The following is a 15,280-nucleotide window of genomic DNA, read 5'->3' on the forward strand; positions in this document are numbered from 1 at the left end:
CATATAATAAAGTTATCATTCATTATGAAACATGTTTACTATGTTTTATAGGCTATTGCATGTAAGCAATGTTATTTGCAGATTAAAGGATACTTTGACTCAATTCCGTTTGATCTAAATTTAGATATAAACAAACATGAAATCATATCTGAATCATTTGAGTTAAATAAATGTCATTTTAAATATAGAATGCATTTAAAACTTCAATATTTGAATAAAAAACAAATGACTGGACAAAGGGCAAGTTAGCAAACCACATTGAACCAAATGTTTCTGTTAAAGGAAATCTTTATATCAGACGCTTATATTGTGGCTCATCATTTATTTGTAGTTTGTTTGATGTAAAATATGCAGTGTGTTAGTTTAATATAGCCTACAGAACATGATTTTTTTAATAAAAAAAACCTAAATCAAAGCTGTGTTTGATTTAGCAAATGAGACTTTTATTTATTAGGTGAAACTCAGCATCATTTCAAATCATTAACTTATTAAAGATATTTACTTTACATCATCCATGTGGTTTAATATAGAGAATCTTAATAGACCCTTTGCTTGATGCGAGCCTGTACACTCGCCCCTAGCCGGTTATAACGCATGGGCGGAATTAGGAGGAAGTTCAGCATACGGAGTTTATGAACGCGTCTTAATGAAGCGGTTTCAGATCAATGGGAGCGCTCCATTGATCTCTCAGCTCAGCGTGTCTCAAGTGCCTCTCCTTGTCTCATTTGTCAGTTACAATCGTTCGAAGTTGTTGAGAGAGGATGGAGGCTAATGGGCTAGATCAGAGTCCCGGAATCCCCGGACAGATGTCACCCTTTTCAGGACGAACAATCGCGGCTTATGCAGTGCACAAAAGCCCCCTGCTCGGGAAAGCCGTGTGAAGCACGCAGGCCACAGACCCTTCCGCTGGCTCCGAAAATCCTTCTCTCCTCCCTGCCCGCTCAATCCTGCAGCATATAATTAATAGCTTTCTCTGGCCAATTTTGGCCCCCTTTGCCTCCGACTCAAATGGTCATTAACATCTATTAATTTTGCCTCTGGCCATTGATTACAGATTGAGCGCCACTGAAAGGCTATAACAGTTGGAGTTTTTGTAAGCTCTCCGGGTGTGAAGGCGAAAATGTGATTATTGTTCCCCTGCCTGCTACTAACTGAAGTTAAGCCTCCTTTGAAAATCCCGAAGCTCATGTTGGCTCTTTTACTGGTAGCAGATTTAAGAAGACATGAAGCGCCATCTATTCTTATAACTTTACAACATTTAAATACAGACGCATTAAAACTCTGAAAGTAGAAAAGTCTGAGACTGAAGCAATTTCTCAAAGTACTATAGAGTGAATTTGAGTCTAGACTGCTGAAGTAGGCAATTAAAACAGTTTCGTGAGAGCAGATGATAGAACTGTATTGTGTTGTACATTTCTGAATGTTAATCCCATTTATGTGTAAATAGCACTACTACTGATATTAATATTATTTTATTATTAATAAAAATGATGATAATAATAATAATAATAATAATAATAATAAGAAGAAGAAGAAGAAGAAGAAGAAGAAGAAGAAGAAGAAGAAGAAGAGGAATAAATAGGAAGAAGAGGAAGAAGGGCGATTTTCTAAAACCCATGTCTAGCTTTTCCTGACAAAGCAGAGAGCTTTAGATGAACAGAAGTTATATGTTAATAATTCTGCATTTACGACATATTTTTTATTCAGTATTATTACGTTGGTAATGCAATAATAATAACAATAATAATAATAATAATAATAATAATAATAATAATAATAATAATAATAATAATAATAATAATAATTGTTATTATTATTATAATTTTATGTATTTATTTTTTGTATTATATTCAGTGTGCATAAAATTAAATACACCATACCATAGATTAATTTAAAAAACATATTTAACATATTTAAACGAATAATCTTTAATGATGTTTTACAGAAATCGCGCCTCTCAGGCCTAAAGTATAACATTGGAAAGCCTGTGAAATGTTGTCCTCGTTGGACTTGATAGAAAAACAATTTGCGAACATAAAAGACAGAAATAAATCATTATTGGTCTATAATTTTAGGGGGTTAATTTTGTTTTTGTTTCGATTGCTAAAAAATGCATTCAACAAAAAACAAGCTTGATTCCATGATACCTTGCTAATAAGTGGAGTAAATGTCGGGTCCATTTCAAAAGCTTAATTGTTGGTCATTTGTTCTAGGCCACATTCCTATGAAGCGTTGTGGCGCAGCCTGCAAACATTATATAAAGACTCGCATTACTTCATCACAGTTCATCTGATCTGATTGTGGGAATCTGGATGCTGAGCCTGAAAGCTGTTTCTTTTTATACACACTGCCCTCTGGTGTTCAACAATGTAGGGACGTGGGAGTCGGGACAGATCTTCAGCTAGTTTTATTAAATCTGTAGACTACAAGAAATCGCCAGTAAGCCTAATCAATGTGTAGGTTGCAGTGGTTAGGATACAAATATAACAGATATATAACACTAATGCAACTGTAACATCTGTTTTTTTTTTTTTAATAAAGACATGCATCTTGCCGACCACAGCCTCTTTTATTAGAAAACCCAATTACGCCTATTATATTTTCATGTATTTCTAAAACTATATATAAATCTATATTTTATCCAAACGTTAATATTCAGTTATTTAATTATGAATGGATTGGTCAATTAAAATTCAGCAGTGTTATTCTACTACTAATAAAATCATTAATAATAATAATAATAATAATAATAATAATAATGTTTTAATAAAATTTTATTTGGCCTTAGGAACACAAAAAACAGCCTCAGTACCATTCAAAATATCATAGTAACAAATAAAATACATTTTAAAAATAAAAACAATGAAAAACCCTTATTTTCACCAGAATAAGTCTACATTTCATCACATAAATGTATTCAAGAAAAGAAAAAAATGCTATAAACGGTTTTTTTTTTGTAAAAGAAAAAAACAAATAGCTATTAAGCCACACAGTGACATGTTGCATTAAGTTCTTGTTTAACAAGAATTAGAAAAGATTCATTGGTCTGTGTATTGGACTTGTTCACGTTTCAGAGGATTCGTCACTGTCCACAGATTTGAAATCTCCGTCGTCTGTCATAGACGTTTCATGCTTCAAGTCACTGCACTGGTCCTTTGGTCGTTCTCCCTCGACTTCTCTGTTCTTCCTCCATTTGGTCCTTCGGTTCTGAAACCATACTTTCACCTGTGTTTCAGTGAGACGCAGCGCCGAGGCGAGCAGCACTTTCTCTGATCCTGTCATGTATCGCTGCTTAGCGAAAACCTCCTCCAGTTTTTGCAGCTGCTCTGAGCTAAAAACCGTCCGGATCCGCCGACAGGTTTTCAGACTAAAATCTCCAACCGACTGCTGACCTAAAAACAGAAGTGAATTAAAGTTAACTCGCTGGCAGTTCAGGAATAATCAACAAAAGGTCTGATATGCTGGCACGCGGTCAGACCTGTAGTATACGGTACGGTAGTCTTACCATCATGGAGCCGCGTCTCTGCGTATCCGAATGCGGGATTCTGGCGATGGTAAAAGTCCGGGGTGAAGACGCACCCGGATGAGAACGCAGCAACAAAAGGCCTGTTCGTTAACGCTGGGAAAAAAGCTCCGCGCATGAAAACTTTAGGTTGTGTAAAAGCCATATGCCTATCGAGAGCTGGCTTTCGGTGTCCAGAAGAAAGGATCCAGTCAATGCTGAAGCTCTTCGGTTGCGCTCTTGGTGGAAAATGTGCTGTTGCTCTGAAACACGTCGTGTCCATGTTGCGTCTTGACAAGCTTCTGAGCAGAATGAAGGAAGGGCGGAAAAGCTCGGGCTTTTAAATGGGAGCATCAGTGAGTTTCGTTTCCATTCTCAGAGACGGGGTTTTGAAGGGATTACATTACGGGTGATTTGTCATAAGGGCTGATTAAATGCTAACACCAATTACAAGCTGTGTTTTAATAATTTCTCGTAGATTTAAAGCGAATTGTTAACGCATGTAGCTACACGCGTTACAATACACTCACTCGCCACAGCATGACGAGTTTAACACCTTACATTAATCACTTAATCCACCTCGATATTTAAAGATTCTCACCACTGGTGTGAAAAGTATTCTCACTATTGGTGTGAAAAGTCGTGAAGGTTAATGGTACTTAAAAGATTATTAAATGGTATTGTGGTATTAAATGGTAAAAGGTTTTAAATTGTTGTTTTGTTGATTAGCCAATCAAAGTAACATTAACGAACCATTTGCACAAAACAACCTACAAGCTTACAAACAGTTATATTTCAGTCATTAAAAAAGGTACATTTCTGTGTCCACTGCAATGATTTATATTACTTTATATTATCTTAAATTCCTTTTTTTAAATGACATGATGTGTGTTTATACATTTTAAATAGTCTAGCCTACAAAAATACCAAAGGATGTTATAATTAGCATCATGCTACACATCAGTTAAAATTGAGTTATTTACATTTACATTTACAGCATTTGGCAGACGCCCTTATCCAGAGCGACGTACATAAGTGCTTAAATCTCTAACATTGAATACATTAATGCTGGATCACTAAGTTACATACTTAAGATACCATGAGTTTAAAACATTTATTCAAAGTTACAATGAAAGTGTCAAAGGTGTGTTTTTTTTTTTTTTTTTTTTTTAAAAATGCAAAAGATAATGAAAGAAGTGCTAGTTGAAGTGTTTCCTGAATAAGTAGGTCTTCAACCGCCGCTTGAAAATAGCCAGTGACTCAGCTGTCCGGACCTCTAGGGGAAGTTCGTTCCACCACCTTGGTGCCAGTACAGAGAAGAGTCTTGTAGTATACTTGCCTCTTACCCTGAGAGATGGTGGAACCAGTCGAGCAGTGCTGGTAGATCGGAGGGTGCGGGGTGCAGTGCGAGGAGTGATGAGGGCTTTGAGGTAAGAGGGAGCTGGTCCATTTTTGGCTTTGTAGGCCAGCATCAGTGTTTTGAATCTGATGCGTGCAGCTACCGGAAGCCAGTGGAGGGATCGCAGCAGCGGGGTGGTATGAGAGAACTTTGGCAGGTTGAAAACAAGCCGGGCAGCTGCATTTTGGATCATTTGCAGAGGACGGATTGCGTTCATATGTAGACCTGCCAGCAGTGCATTGCAGTAATCCAGTCTAGAAATGACAAGAGACTGAACAAGTACCTGAGCAGCCTGTGTGGACAGAAATGGTCGAATCCTTCTAATGTTGTAGAGAAGAAACCGACATGAGCGAGTCACATTAGCAACATGAGAGGAAAAGGACAGTTGATTGTCCATGGTTACCCCAAGGTTGCGAGCTGTGGCTGACGGGGAGATCAGATCGTTGTGTAAGGATATAGCAAGATCATGACCTGGGGATGAATCACCTGGGATGAAGAGCAGCTCAGTTTTGCTAGGATTAAGCTTTAACTGATGAGCAGTCATCCATGATGAAATTTCTGCCAGACATGCAGAGATCCGGTCAGAAGCTGTGGCATCTGCGGGTGGGAAAGAGAAGATAAGTTGTGTATCATCAGCATAGCAGTGGTAAGAGAACCCATGTGAGGAAATAACTTCACCAAGAGAGTGAGTTATTAAAACAAACTCGAAAGAGAATCGAACACCGAACAGTAAAACCTGATTTTGCCTCACTCAGATGAGTCAAAATGAATCATTAAAACATCCTAAAAACTTTAAATTGAAAAACCCTAAAGAAATGATAGAAGCATAACAAGTGCAGGTCTACCCACATTCATCTGAAATACCAGCTTTATCCTGATAAGGATTGTTGTAGATCATGAGTTAGAAATACAATTAAGATGTACACCCAGAACACACACACACAAACACACACACACACACACACACACACACACACACACACACACACACATATTTACTAGGGGCAATTTAGGGTATCCGGTTCTGGAAGATCCATACCTGTGACAATTAAGCATAAACAATTCACCCATCAGCATGTTTTTAGAACTTTAATGATCCAAAGCCTGAAGGTAACCAACACAATCAGAGAGAGGACATGCACAGAAACCCCTAACAGACCTGATCTCCGGACCAAACCATAGACCATGGAGTTAGGGTTAGGGGTATCTTAATTTTGGATCCAGATAAAAAGAGGAAAAGATCTAAATGGCTTGGAAATAGGACAGCAACTTCAGCCATGGTACTAATTATCCAGCTAGTAGTGGTGCTAATCATCACTAAGAAAAGTGAAAGAAGTGACCTTCGTTTAGATCTGCATTTAGATAGCAAATAGGATTGTAAATTTTAGCCAAAGCATACTATCAGTGACCTTGGTGCTTGTGTATTATTTTATTATGTAATAAATAACACAAAAGCAAGTGTTTTTTCCCGGAAATGTAGTCAATGCAGGACAAAGGATCTCCCCTTTGACCACTCCTCGCAACCTTGGGGTAACCATGGACAATCAACTGTCCTTTTCCTCACATGTTGCTAGTGTCATACGCTCATGTCGGTTTCTTCTCTACAACATCAGAAGCATTCTGCCATTTAATCCACACAGGCTGCTCAGGTGTTTGTTCAGTTTCTTGTCATTTCACCCTTTGCAAATTATCCAAAATGTAGCTGCACAACTTGTTTTCAACCTGCCTAAGTCCTCACATCCCACCCCACTGCTGCACTCTCTCCACTGGCTTCTGGTAGCTGCACACATCAGATCCAAAACATTGATCCTTGCCTACAAAGAAAAACATGGACCAGCTCCCTCGTACCTCAAAGCGCTTATTACTACTCACACTACGCCTCGTTCCCTCAGACATATTAGCACTGCTTGACTGGTCCCAACATCTCTCAGGGTAAGAGGTAGGTATACATCAAGACTCTTCTGTGTTCTGGCACCGAGGTGGTGGAACGAACTTCCCCTAGAGGTCCGAACAGCTGAGTCACTGGCTTGAAATGACAGGTGAATATCTACCTCTTCATGAAACACTTAAACTAGCACTAAAATTATTTTTCCTATTTGAATATGTATTAAAAATAAGTGCTCCCAACAGAGTTTTAGGCTGATGGTATCCTAAGTCTGTAACCTGGTGAACCATTGTTGATGTATTGATTGATTTAGACTTCAAAGCACCTTTGTATGTCGCTCTGGATAAGGGCATCTCTCAAATGCCATAAAATGCATAAATTGTTCTGGTGACCGAACACATTAGTAAGACACTGTTCATTTGTCACAAGTCTATAAGTGTTCTTGAAACAGGTTACCAATAACAGAAATATTCGCTGCAATTATCATTTTCTAACCATATCATTAGCATGATTTAATGCAATTGGTCTTTGAACAGAAGAAACTCATACCCCATATGGAGTTGGAAGTCAGACACAAATACTAGCCACACAAAACAGCTATGCATTTCCAGAATAATTTTACAGGAGCATTAAGACAAGTTGAGGCGTGTTCCTGGATATTTTCATGGCAAACAGATTCATCTCATCTTGAGAACTGTGCACAAATACTGTTAGTTTGCTGTCACTTTTATACATTAGAATTCATGTCAAATGGGACTGTTGGCAGTATTCATGATATCAGCTTTAAAAAAGAGGTTCCCTTTGTCACACTTAAGGCAAGTCTAATTAGGAGTTGCCAACTAGCACATATGGCTTCAAACTGCATACGCAGTGCCTTGATTTGGTATCTTTGCGTTAACCAACAATTGTTCAGTAGGACACGGAGTCAGTTGAAAGAAGAAGAAAAAAAAGCCAACAATCAGCTAAATTTACTCTGGCTGCAAGGTTGAGCTCAAATCTCATGTAAACTTGTACAATTTAAAGCTTATTTCCTGTTGCAAGTCAATTTGAATGAATACGTCAGAGTGAAATGCCAAAAACAACAGGAGAAATTGGGGAAAATTCCCCAGGTACAGCAGCTTGAAAAGATGTGGAGCACCTCATGGCAGAAGCACTTGTCAGCCATCACATCCCCTTTTGGTAGCTGTAAGATTATAGGGAAGAGCTGGCGTATGAATTGGCAAGAGAACCAATGTTGGTTGGGGGTTGGTGAAATAGTAAGACATACATAAACATATTAAGTAAACATATAATTTGTAATAATACCATTTAATAATCTTTAAAAGTGATTCACTTTTCAAAAAAAGTCATGAACATATTCTTTGAAATGACCACACTGACCATCACATCCATGTCACAGCATGTTGCATCTTTACCAACAAGAGGTCAAGAGACTTTTAGACGTCTTTGGTAAAGAGAATGAAGGCATGCTCCTCTCTCTCCTAAAACATTAGCTTTCAAAACGGCAGCATTGCAGTGCCATTCATGACTTAATCTAACCCAGACCAACTAACTTATAGACAAGGAATAAAACTTGGTATAAAAACTAAGCAGACTGGACTTTTTATATAAATATGAAGAGTGTGCAAATGTCCTCAAAGTACCCTTAAACCAATAGACGTATATCAGCCTCAAGCCGTTCTTTCAAAAAGCATACACAAATAAAATTTTAATTACTGCACCATGAGAAAGAGTTGGGGGAAATGCCATTGATGCAGCTTCATCATTTTGAAACTAAGCTTTTGAAATTCATACAATGAAAGCTCATGTGAGTAATATCACTGCTCACATGTTCTCAGTGCAGTACCTGAAAGGTCTGACAGTTCAGTTTTTTCCATGGAAACTGAGGCAGTTTCATTAATTATCATAATACTGTCCAGTAGCAATAAAACCTCAGTGTCTGTCTTGTTTTCTGTTTTCTCCAAGTTATTTAAGAAAAACTGACAACAACGACCCAATGCACGTCATTATCATGGCACGATGCTTCAGTAGGTCAGGCGTGTTAGCTGAACTGGCACCAGGGCGTTTGGCTTATGTCACACTCCAGCGAGGTGCTGAGGACGGTGCAGGGGGCGCCACTGATCATCAGCTCCTGTCGAGACTCCACCTTGTAGCGCAGATTAGTCAGACCACCCTCTGGGTCGATTTTAAATTGTTCCTGCCAAAAAACACAGAGCAATCATAAAAAAGTGGGGAAAAAAAAAAAATCTAATAACAACAGAAGAATAAATATTATTCAAATTAAATGTAAATATTATTTAGTAATGCAGAGTAGGACAACAGTTCACAAACAAATCACAGTATTCCTGCACTTGACTTTCTAACAAAAAAAAACCCTTTTACATAGCTTCAGGGAAAAAAATGTTACTGCAATGGAAATACGGTTGCGATAGAGAAAGAGAAACGATTCTATATGACAATAACAAATAACGTATTTATATTTGTAGCTTAGTTCTGATAAGGTTTACCCTAACAATACAGTAGAGCTCACTAGTACAAAATTCTGTGGGACAGAGTGTAGCACTGCGGCAAAGTAGATGGGAACACAGTAACAGCTTTATTGTGGTCAGGGTCATGGTGTAGGACTAAACTACTTTGATGTTATTTATTGCAATATAATTGGATTTTCAAGTACAAGCCTCTTTCTGAAAGCAGTGGGTTTTCTTTTACAGGTTGCTGCCACCTACTGGTTTGCTGAGTTATTTCTACTAACACAGGTGCTGAACTTTTATCAGGATAAATGGCACTAAATCTTCTTAAGGATCCACAGCACAACAATAACAATCGCTGCCTTCCTTAATGCAGATTTGTGGTGCCTTAATGGTTCAGCCAGTTATTTAATGACATTTTATAAAATGCAGTGAACAACAATCACTGGCAAGAATATCACTGCCCAGTTTAGACAAACGTGCACTTTTGGCACTTGTTTACTGGATTGTGATACTGATTGTGACATTACTCACTTCCAAATAAATTTGCTGATAAGTCAGAAATTCATCATGACCTTAGACAGCTACATTCAGCACAATTATCGGGCATCATTTACAAAGGTGTGTCTATTTGCATGAGTTTGGTCGTTACTTTTCTTTACCTGTTTTTGTGCAGCTATCCTCTTCTGGTCTCTCTTCCTCCAGGCAGGGTCATGAATGTGCCTGAATGTTTTGTAACCTGTTGTTATTCCTTTTGGCCTGAAGAGCTGTGTGAAGATTAGACAGTGAGCCACAGAACATATTATCAAAAGGTACTATTTTATCAAAAGTCCATTTTTCTCAAAAAGAATTTTATCGCTTATCCACCTGCAGTTCTGCTGTTCGTAGTCTTCTGAAGAACTCGTCGTCTTCTCTTCCCCAACCCCAGAAGCGATTAGACATTCCATTGCACTATGAAAGAAATACCACTGTGTCCAGCTAGATATACTATTCTGAAGTGTCTGATAGTAAAGAGAAGTAATGCAATTTCTTACCATTTGAAAATGTTTCTTGGTAAGCAGCAGAATCCCTCCAACATATGTTTTATAGTGATACAGTGGGTGAAGCTCTGGTGATGCAACATGGAAGGGTCCCTCCTCTGGGAATCCGTAGTCTAGAGCTTCATTTTGAGGCAGCAAATCCACATCATGCATCGCTATGTAGTCTGTATCATTTCCACTCTCCATGTGGCCAACATTGATGAGAGAGGCCCTGTTGAAGCTGATACACAGGATATGACTATTGTAAGTTCCTCTGTCTAAATATAGCAGCCTTCTGTTCTGCAAAGTATGTACCTAAAATGGATTACATGCCAATTTTTTTCAGCACTTTGCTGGTCAATAAACCTTATGGGAAATCTCAAGATTTCACACATGTATTTTTCTTTCAATTGACATTTATTTAATTGTGTATTTAACCATTCCAAATATTTAAAAGCTGCTGCTTCTGATGAATTGCCACACTAGTTATAATCTGGTCAGTGTTGTTCTTTTCTAGTGATAGACAGATTTAAAAAAAAAAATAATCTAAACCCAGCACCCAAGCAGCAGCAAAGCAACAGAAGAAGAAGGAAAGAGCAAGGAAAAAGTGTGAACACTACTTAATTGTAATAATCAGTGTAACTGTCCAGAGACATCACACTGCCACCTACTTGATTTCTATTGGCTCACAAGACTGAGGCTTGTGAATTCATATACCAAAGTTCACAGAGGTAAAGCTGGCACAAAGATAATGGAACCAATAACAGAATCAAATGCCCCACTTTTGTTGTCCAAATCCTATCCCCAACAGTGAACTGCCTTTCCTGATGGGTAAAATTTATTCATGCTTGGTCTGAATACTGCTTTAACTGAGAAGACTAAAAAGCATAGTTTTCCAGTCTCTCCTGTATTGCTGTAACAAGGGATGAAAAATTGATTAAGCAACAGTTAGTTTTGTAGATATTGGCACCTCAGCACAGACGAGCTGATTACTTGTTAATCCCAGCAAAATCAAACTGTTAGTAAGTGTGTACCTTCAATATGACCTTTAATTTAAGTTTACGTATGGTCAGTATGGAGATGGGTGTACCTAATAAACTGGCAACAGTGTAAGTACAGTATTCCAAAAAACATTTGAACATGAGGTACCTGTGTATAATAAAAACCCATTGTACAGCACACCAAGTTCACCTGCTTAATACAGCTTATCTGTAAGCTTTACAACTAATCACAAATAATAATATCAAACTCTCACCGGAAATGATCCACCTGGTTGATGACAAGAATCTTGTGTCGAATTTTCTTTTTGTTGAGGAAAGCGTGCATGTAAGGCACAAAAATAAGAAGTTCTTCAAAACGTTCCCTGAAGGGAATAATGACGGCCAATTTGTGAGGGCCCCATGAGGAGTCGTCAACGGGTGCAGCCTGTCTCTCTAAAGGACATGGATAATGTGGTGGACCATCAGCCAGCAGTGCCTGGTTCAGGTCAGACGAACAGCTCAGCTGCAGCCAGAGAAGAGAGACGAGGACGAGTACCATGCAGAGACTGAACAGCTTCAGCACTGAGCACTTTTTCCATAGAAATCTGAAGCAGAAACAAAAGAGTGAACTTTGCTCCTATCAGACCAATCAGAAAGAACACTGCGTTAGATGTAAAGTGGGTTAGATGTAGAGGTGCATCGAATACAATACACACCTTTGTATTGGGGTTGATGGTGGCCTAAAGCACATTGTCTAATCCTCATAATACACTACATGGGTTGAGTCCAATGGCCCAAGAAAGACCTAAATATTGGCTACAGCTTGTTTTGAAAGATCAACTGCTATCAAGCCACTAATGGAGTGAATACACAACAGATTGACGAGAACTAGCTGAGTTGCACAAAGTCAATCTCTTAACAATATCATGTATGAGCAGATACCTACAGCTCGAACACTGAGATCACATTAGAAATTATAAGAAATAATAAGATTGATGCATCCCTGGTTACTTGTTATCAGTGAACAATGCTTCAGGCTTCCAAACTCGGGTTAGACGATTCTTGTTCAAAAAGCGTTTTGGATTTAAACCTAATTAGTGTTTGTAGTCATTCTTATCACAACACTTTTTTTTTTGCATGACTGATAGGACAGACATTGGCAGCTATGTGCAAAATCAACCTTCTCTTAAACAAACTATTGATTTGATGGCATGCTGAGAGCATCCTGTCTGACTAACATAAGATACTGTGTATGCATTTAAGGTGTTTCTTGATTCACTAAACACATGAAAAAAGCAAAAGAATGCAGGAAAACACAACAATGCTTTAAAGGTGCCCTTCCACACAAAACCGTTTTTACTTGTATTTTATGTGTTAGGTCCATATGTGTTTGTGTTGTGTCGGGAGTGTGAAAATTAACTGCTACCTCCCCTGTAAGAAATAAGCGGAGAAATCAGGTCAATTAGAAAAGCTGCTCAGAGTGACGTAGAAATGATCGAGCTCATTACTATTCATGAGCTCTCCCACTTGAGACCGCGCCCCCAGAATTCGTGTAGCTCAGTGAGTTTCCTATACAGCAAGGATGGCTGAACGTCAACGGGCTTGTGAAGAAGCCATTCTGCCGCAATTCCAGGTGATTGTAAACAAAGTTCCTCTAGCCTAGGCTACTTATTGTGCTGGGTGAATGAATAGTCATGCTCTCATATCCTAGCGGTTAGCCAATCGGAGCCAAGCAGCATAGCTCATTGAATATTAATGAGAACTGGCGCAAATCGAGCTGAGTCTTCCTGCAGGCTTTCTATACCACACTAGAATGGCTTGAAACAAGGTAACCAAGGCATTTTTTCCACAAAAAAATGTTATACAGTCCACGGTAAACTTCAGACATTACCACAAAAGTAATGAAATACGTGTGGCAGGGCACCTTTAATGTCAAGACAGATTACAATTAGAGAATATGTGCAACCCAAAATGACTTAATAGCTATGCAAATTGTACAATCGTTACAATCCAAGTGTGGAAAATCATACTGACGAGCAACGTTTGGCTAAAGGATAAGTGAAGAATCCATCCAGCATAAGGCTGATTTGTTGTGCATGCAAACGGTTCAGAGTTCAGCACTGACTCTGGCTGACACACACAAAAGCAATTCAACACCCCTTAAAAAGCCCCTTTTCCCCTCTATAAAGTTTTTTTTTCTTTTTTATCCTTTATAAAGTCTTAAGCAAACACACAAACACACACACACAGGTACTGTAGATTAGATACTACTCACAGCACATCTCCATGATGATCAGACTTTCTTTCTAGCTTTTCATTTTTTGGATGTTTAGAAATGAAAAAAGAAACAAAAACAACAGCTACTTCTGATGGCTGGCTGCCTGCATGTGGGCAGTGTGGCATCACCGGCTTGGGATTTACCACTTAATAGCTTGAAATAAATAAACTCCAGATGAAAATAATCTCAGCTGTGATTAAAGCTGTGATTCTTACCTTCTGTCCTCTTTAAAGTAGAGCACTGGTTTTCTCCTGGAAGAGTACATCATCTTGGTTCTATCAGGCGTTATTGCTGTTTATAAAGATTTTTATCTCCAGTGTTCAGACACGAACCGAACTATTGGCTGAAAATTTTGATTTTCATCTGGCTACATTATAAAATCAGATCGTTCCCAGTTCATCCTTTCTGACTGGTTTGTTACCGGATAGACGGCAAAACATCCTGATGTTTGTTATGCTTCATATTTTCGTTTACCTGCAAGTTCTGACACGTAGCCGCACCGCTAACTGTCCATATAACCGCATCGATCAGCTAAAGTGTCCTTTTTACAGGCTAACAGGCAAATTATTGCTTCTTACGATACTACTTGGCTATAAAGAGACACCGTTTTCTGTTCGTACATCGTCACATCCGTGTATAATAGTGTAAACTGCCACAATGCGGCAAAAAAAAAGGAAAAATATCACACGCTGGCTATTTCCATTTGAGTCCCACCGCTAAAGAATCTGGACGGAAACCACGTGTCGTAGGAAAAGGTTCCTAGGCTCGTTCGACGAGGAACTCTGTATATTTTAATAGCCTAGTTGTTTTTACGCAACGATTAGGTTTATTTATTTATTTATTTATTTAAGAAGACACGCATTCAAACACGCATTAGGATTTGTAAAATTGTATTGTAATATGTCTACGTCTGCCTAATCTCACTTTTTACAATTATACTAGTCTAGTATATAGTACTGGTCATTTTGAAGATACAACAGAAATACTGAAAACTTTTTCATATCCTCTATGAAATAGATAGGACGTGTTCTTCCCCTTTTCATTAAAGTGAACGTGCTTTGTTAAAATGCAACAATTTCCTTTGAAATGTAAGTTTCCCTTGATATAAGTTACTCTGGTTCCTGAGTTCAAAGCGTTTACAGTTACAAATGTTACTTGCGTTCTGTTTGATCCCAATAAACAACCAGGGGCAGTTATTATCCCCTGGATAACTGTCATAAACAACTGCTGTGGAATAGTGAAAACAGTTCATGCTAATTGAACAACTGAATATTATATAAAATGTATTGACAATTCATATTCACTCAGAAAAATATCCAAATTTTACGTCACCTAATCCTAACCCACGAAAGAGTGTGTTGTACACAAAGAAACAGGATCTGAGAGTTGATTCTGTCTGGGATAAATGTGTGCATCTTCAGTGTAGGGACTTCACACAAAACTCCTGCTTCCAAGCTTCATAAACAAAACTTGGATCATATTTAGACTTGTGAAATGTCCATTCATTCATGATAGACAGAAATCATATATATATATATGTATATATATATATATATATATATATATATATATATATATATATATATATATATATATATATATATATATATATAAAGTGAAACTGCTGTGGAATGAGTTGATGTTCTAAGAGTAACAGAGTCAAAAGCATGACTCTGGGGGAATGAACAGGTTTCAGCAACACAAACGTCTTGGCTCTGAACCTCTGAACATACCCATGATGATAAAACT

At 38.1% G+C, this 15,280-nt stretch overlaps 2 protein-coding genes across 3 annotated transcripts; both read right to left on the minus strand.

The window, feature by feature from the left end:
* Positions 1–2,894: 2,894 nt before the first annotated feature.
* LOC132856014 (homeobox protein EMX1-like) lies at positions 2,895–3,824 on the minus strand. The gene is made up of 2 exons (XM_060885359.1): positions 3,506–3,824; positions 2,895–3,392 (listed from the first exon to the last, which is right to left on the minus strand). The coding sequence occupies exons 1-2, from the start codon at positions 3,783–3,785 to the stop codon at positions 3,064–3,066; spliced, it is 609 nt and encodes a 202-aa protein (XP_060741342.1). The 5' UTR covers positions 3,786–3,824; the 3' UTR covers positions 2,895–3,063.
* A 4,238-nt stretch (positions 3,825–8,062) lies between these two features.
* On the minus strand, positions 8,063–14,292 carry b4galt7 (xylosylprotein beta 1,4-galactosyltransferase, polypeptide 7 (galactosyltransferase I)). Of its 2 annotated transcripts, none has more exons than XM_060885729.1 (6): positions 13,747–14,292; positions 11,529–11,858; positions 10,289–10,514; positions 10,122–10,205; positions 9,917–10,021; positions 8,063–8,983 (listed from the first exon to the last, which is right to left on the minus strand). In XM_060885729.1, exons 1-6 carry the CDS (start codon positions 13,797–13,799, stop codon positions 8,828–8,830), a joined length of 954 nt encoding a protein of 317 aa, XP_060741712.1. In that variant the 5' UTR covers positions 13,800–14,292; the 3' UTR covers positions 8,063–8,827. The 2 variants fall into 2 exon arrangements, with proteins under 2 accessions (XP_060741712.1, XP_060741711.1); XM_060885728.1 differs by lacking the exon at positions 13,747–14,292 and adding an exon at positions 13,529–13,671.
* Between the last annotated feature and the right edge of the window lie 988 nt (positions 14,293–15,280).

The sequence above is a fragment of the Tachysurus vachellii genome, chromosome 13 (genome assembly GCF_030014155.1).
Source record: "Tachysurus vachellii isolate PV-2020 chromosome 13, HZAU_Pvac_v1, whole genome shotgun sequence".
NCBI classification, from domain to species: domain Eukaryota; kingdom Metazoa; phylum Chordata; class Actinopteri; order Siluriformes; family Bagridae; genus Tachysurus; species Tachysurus vachellii.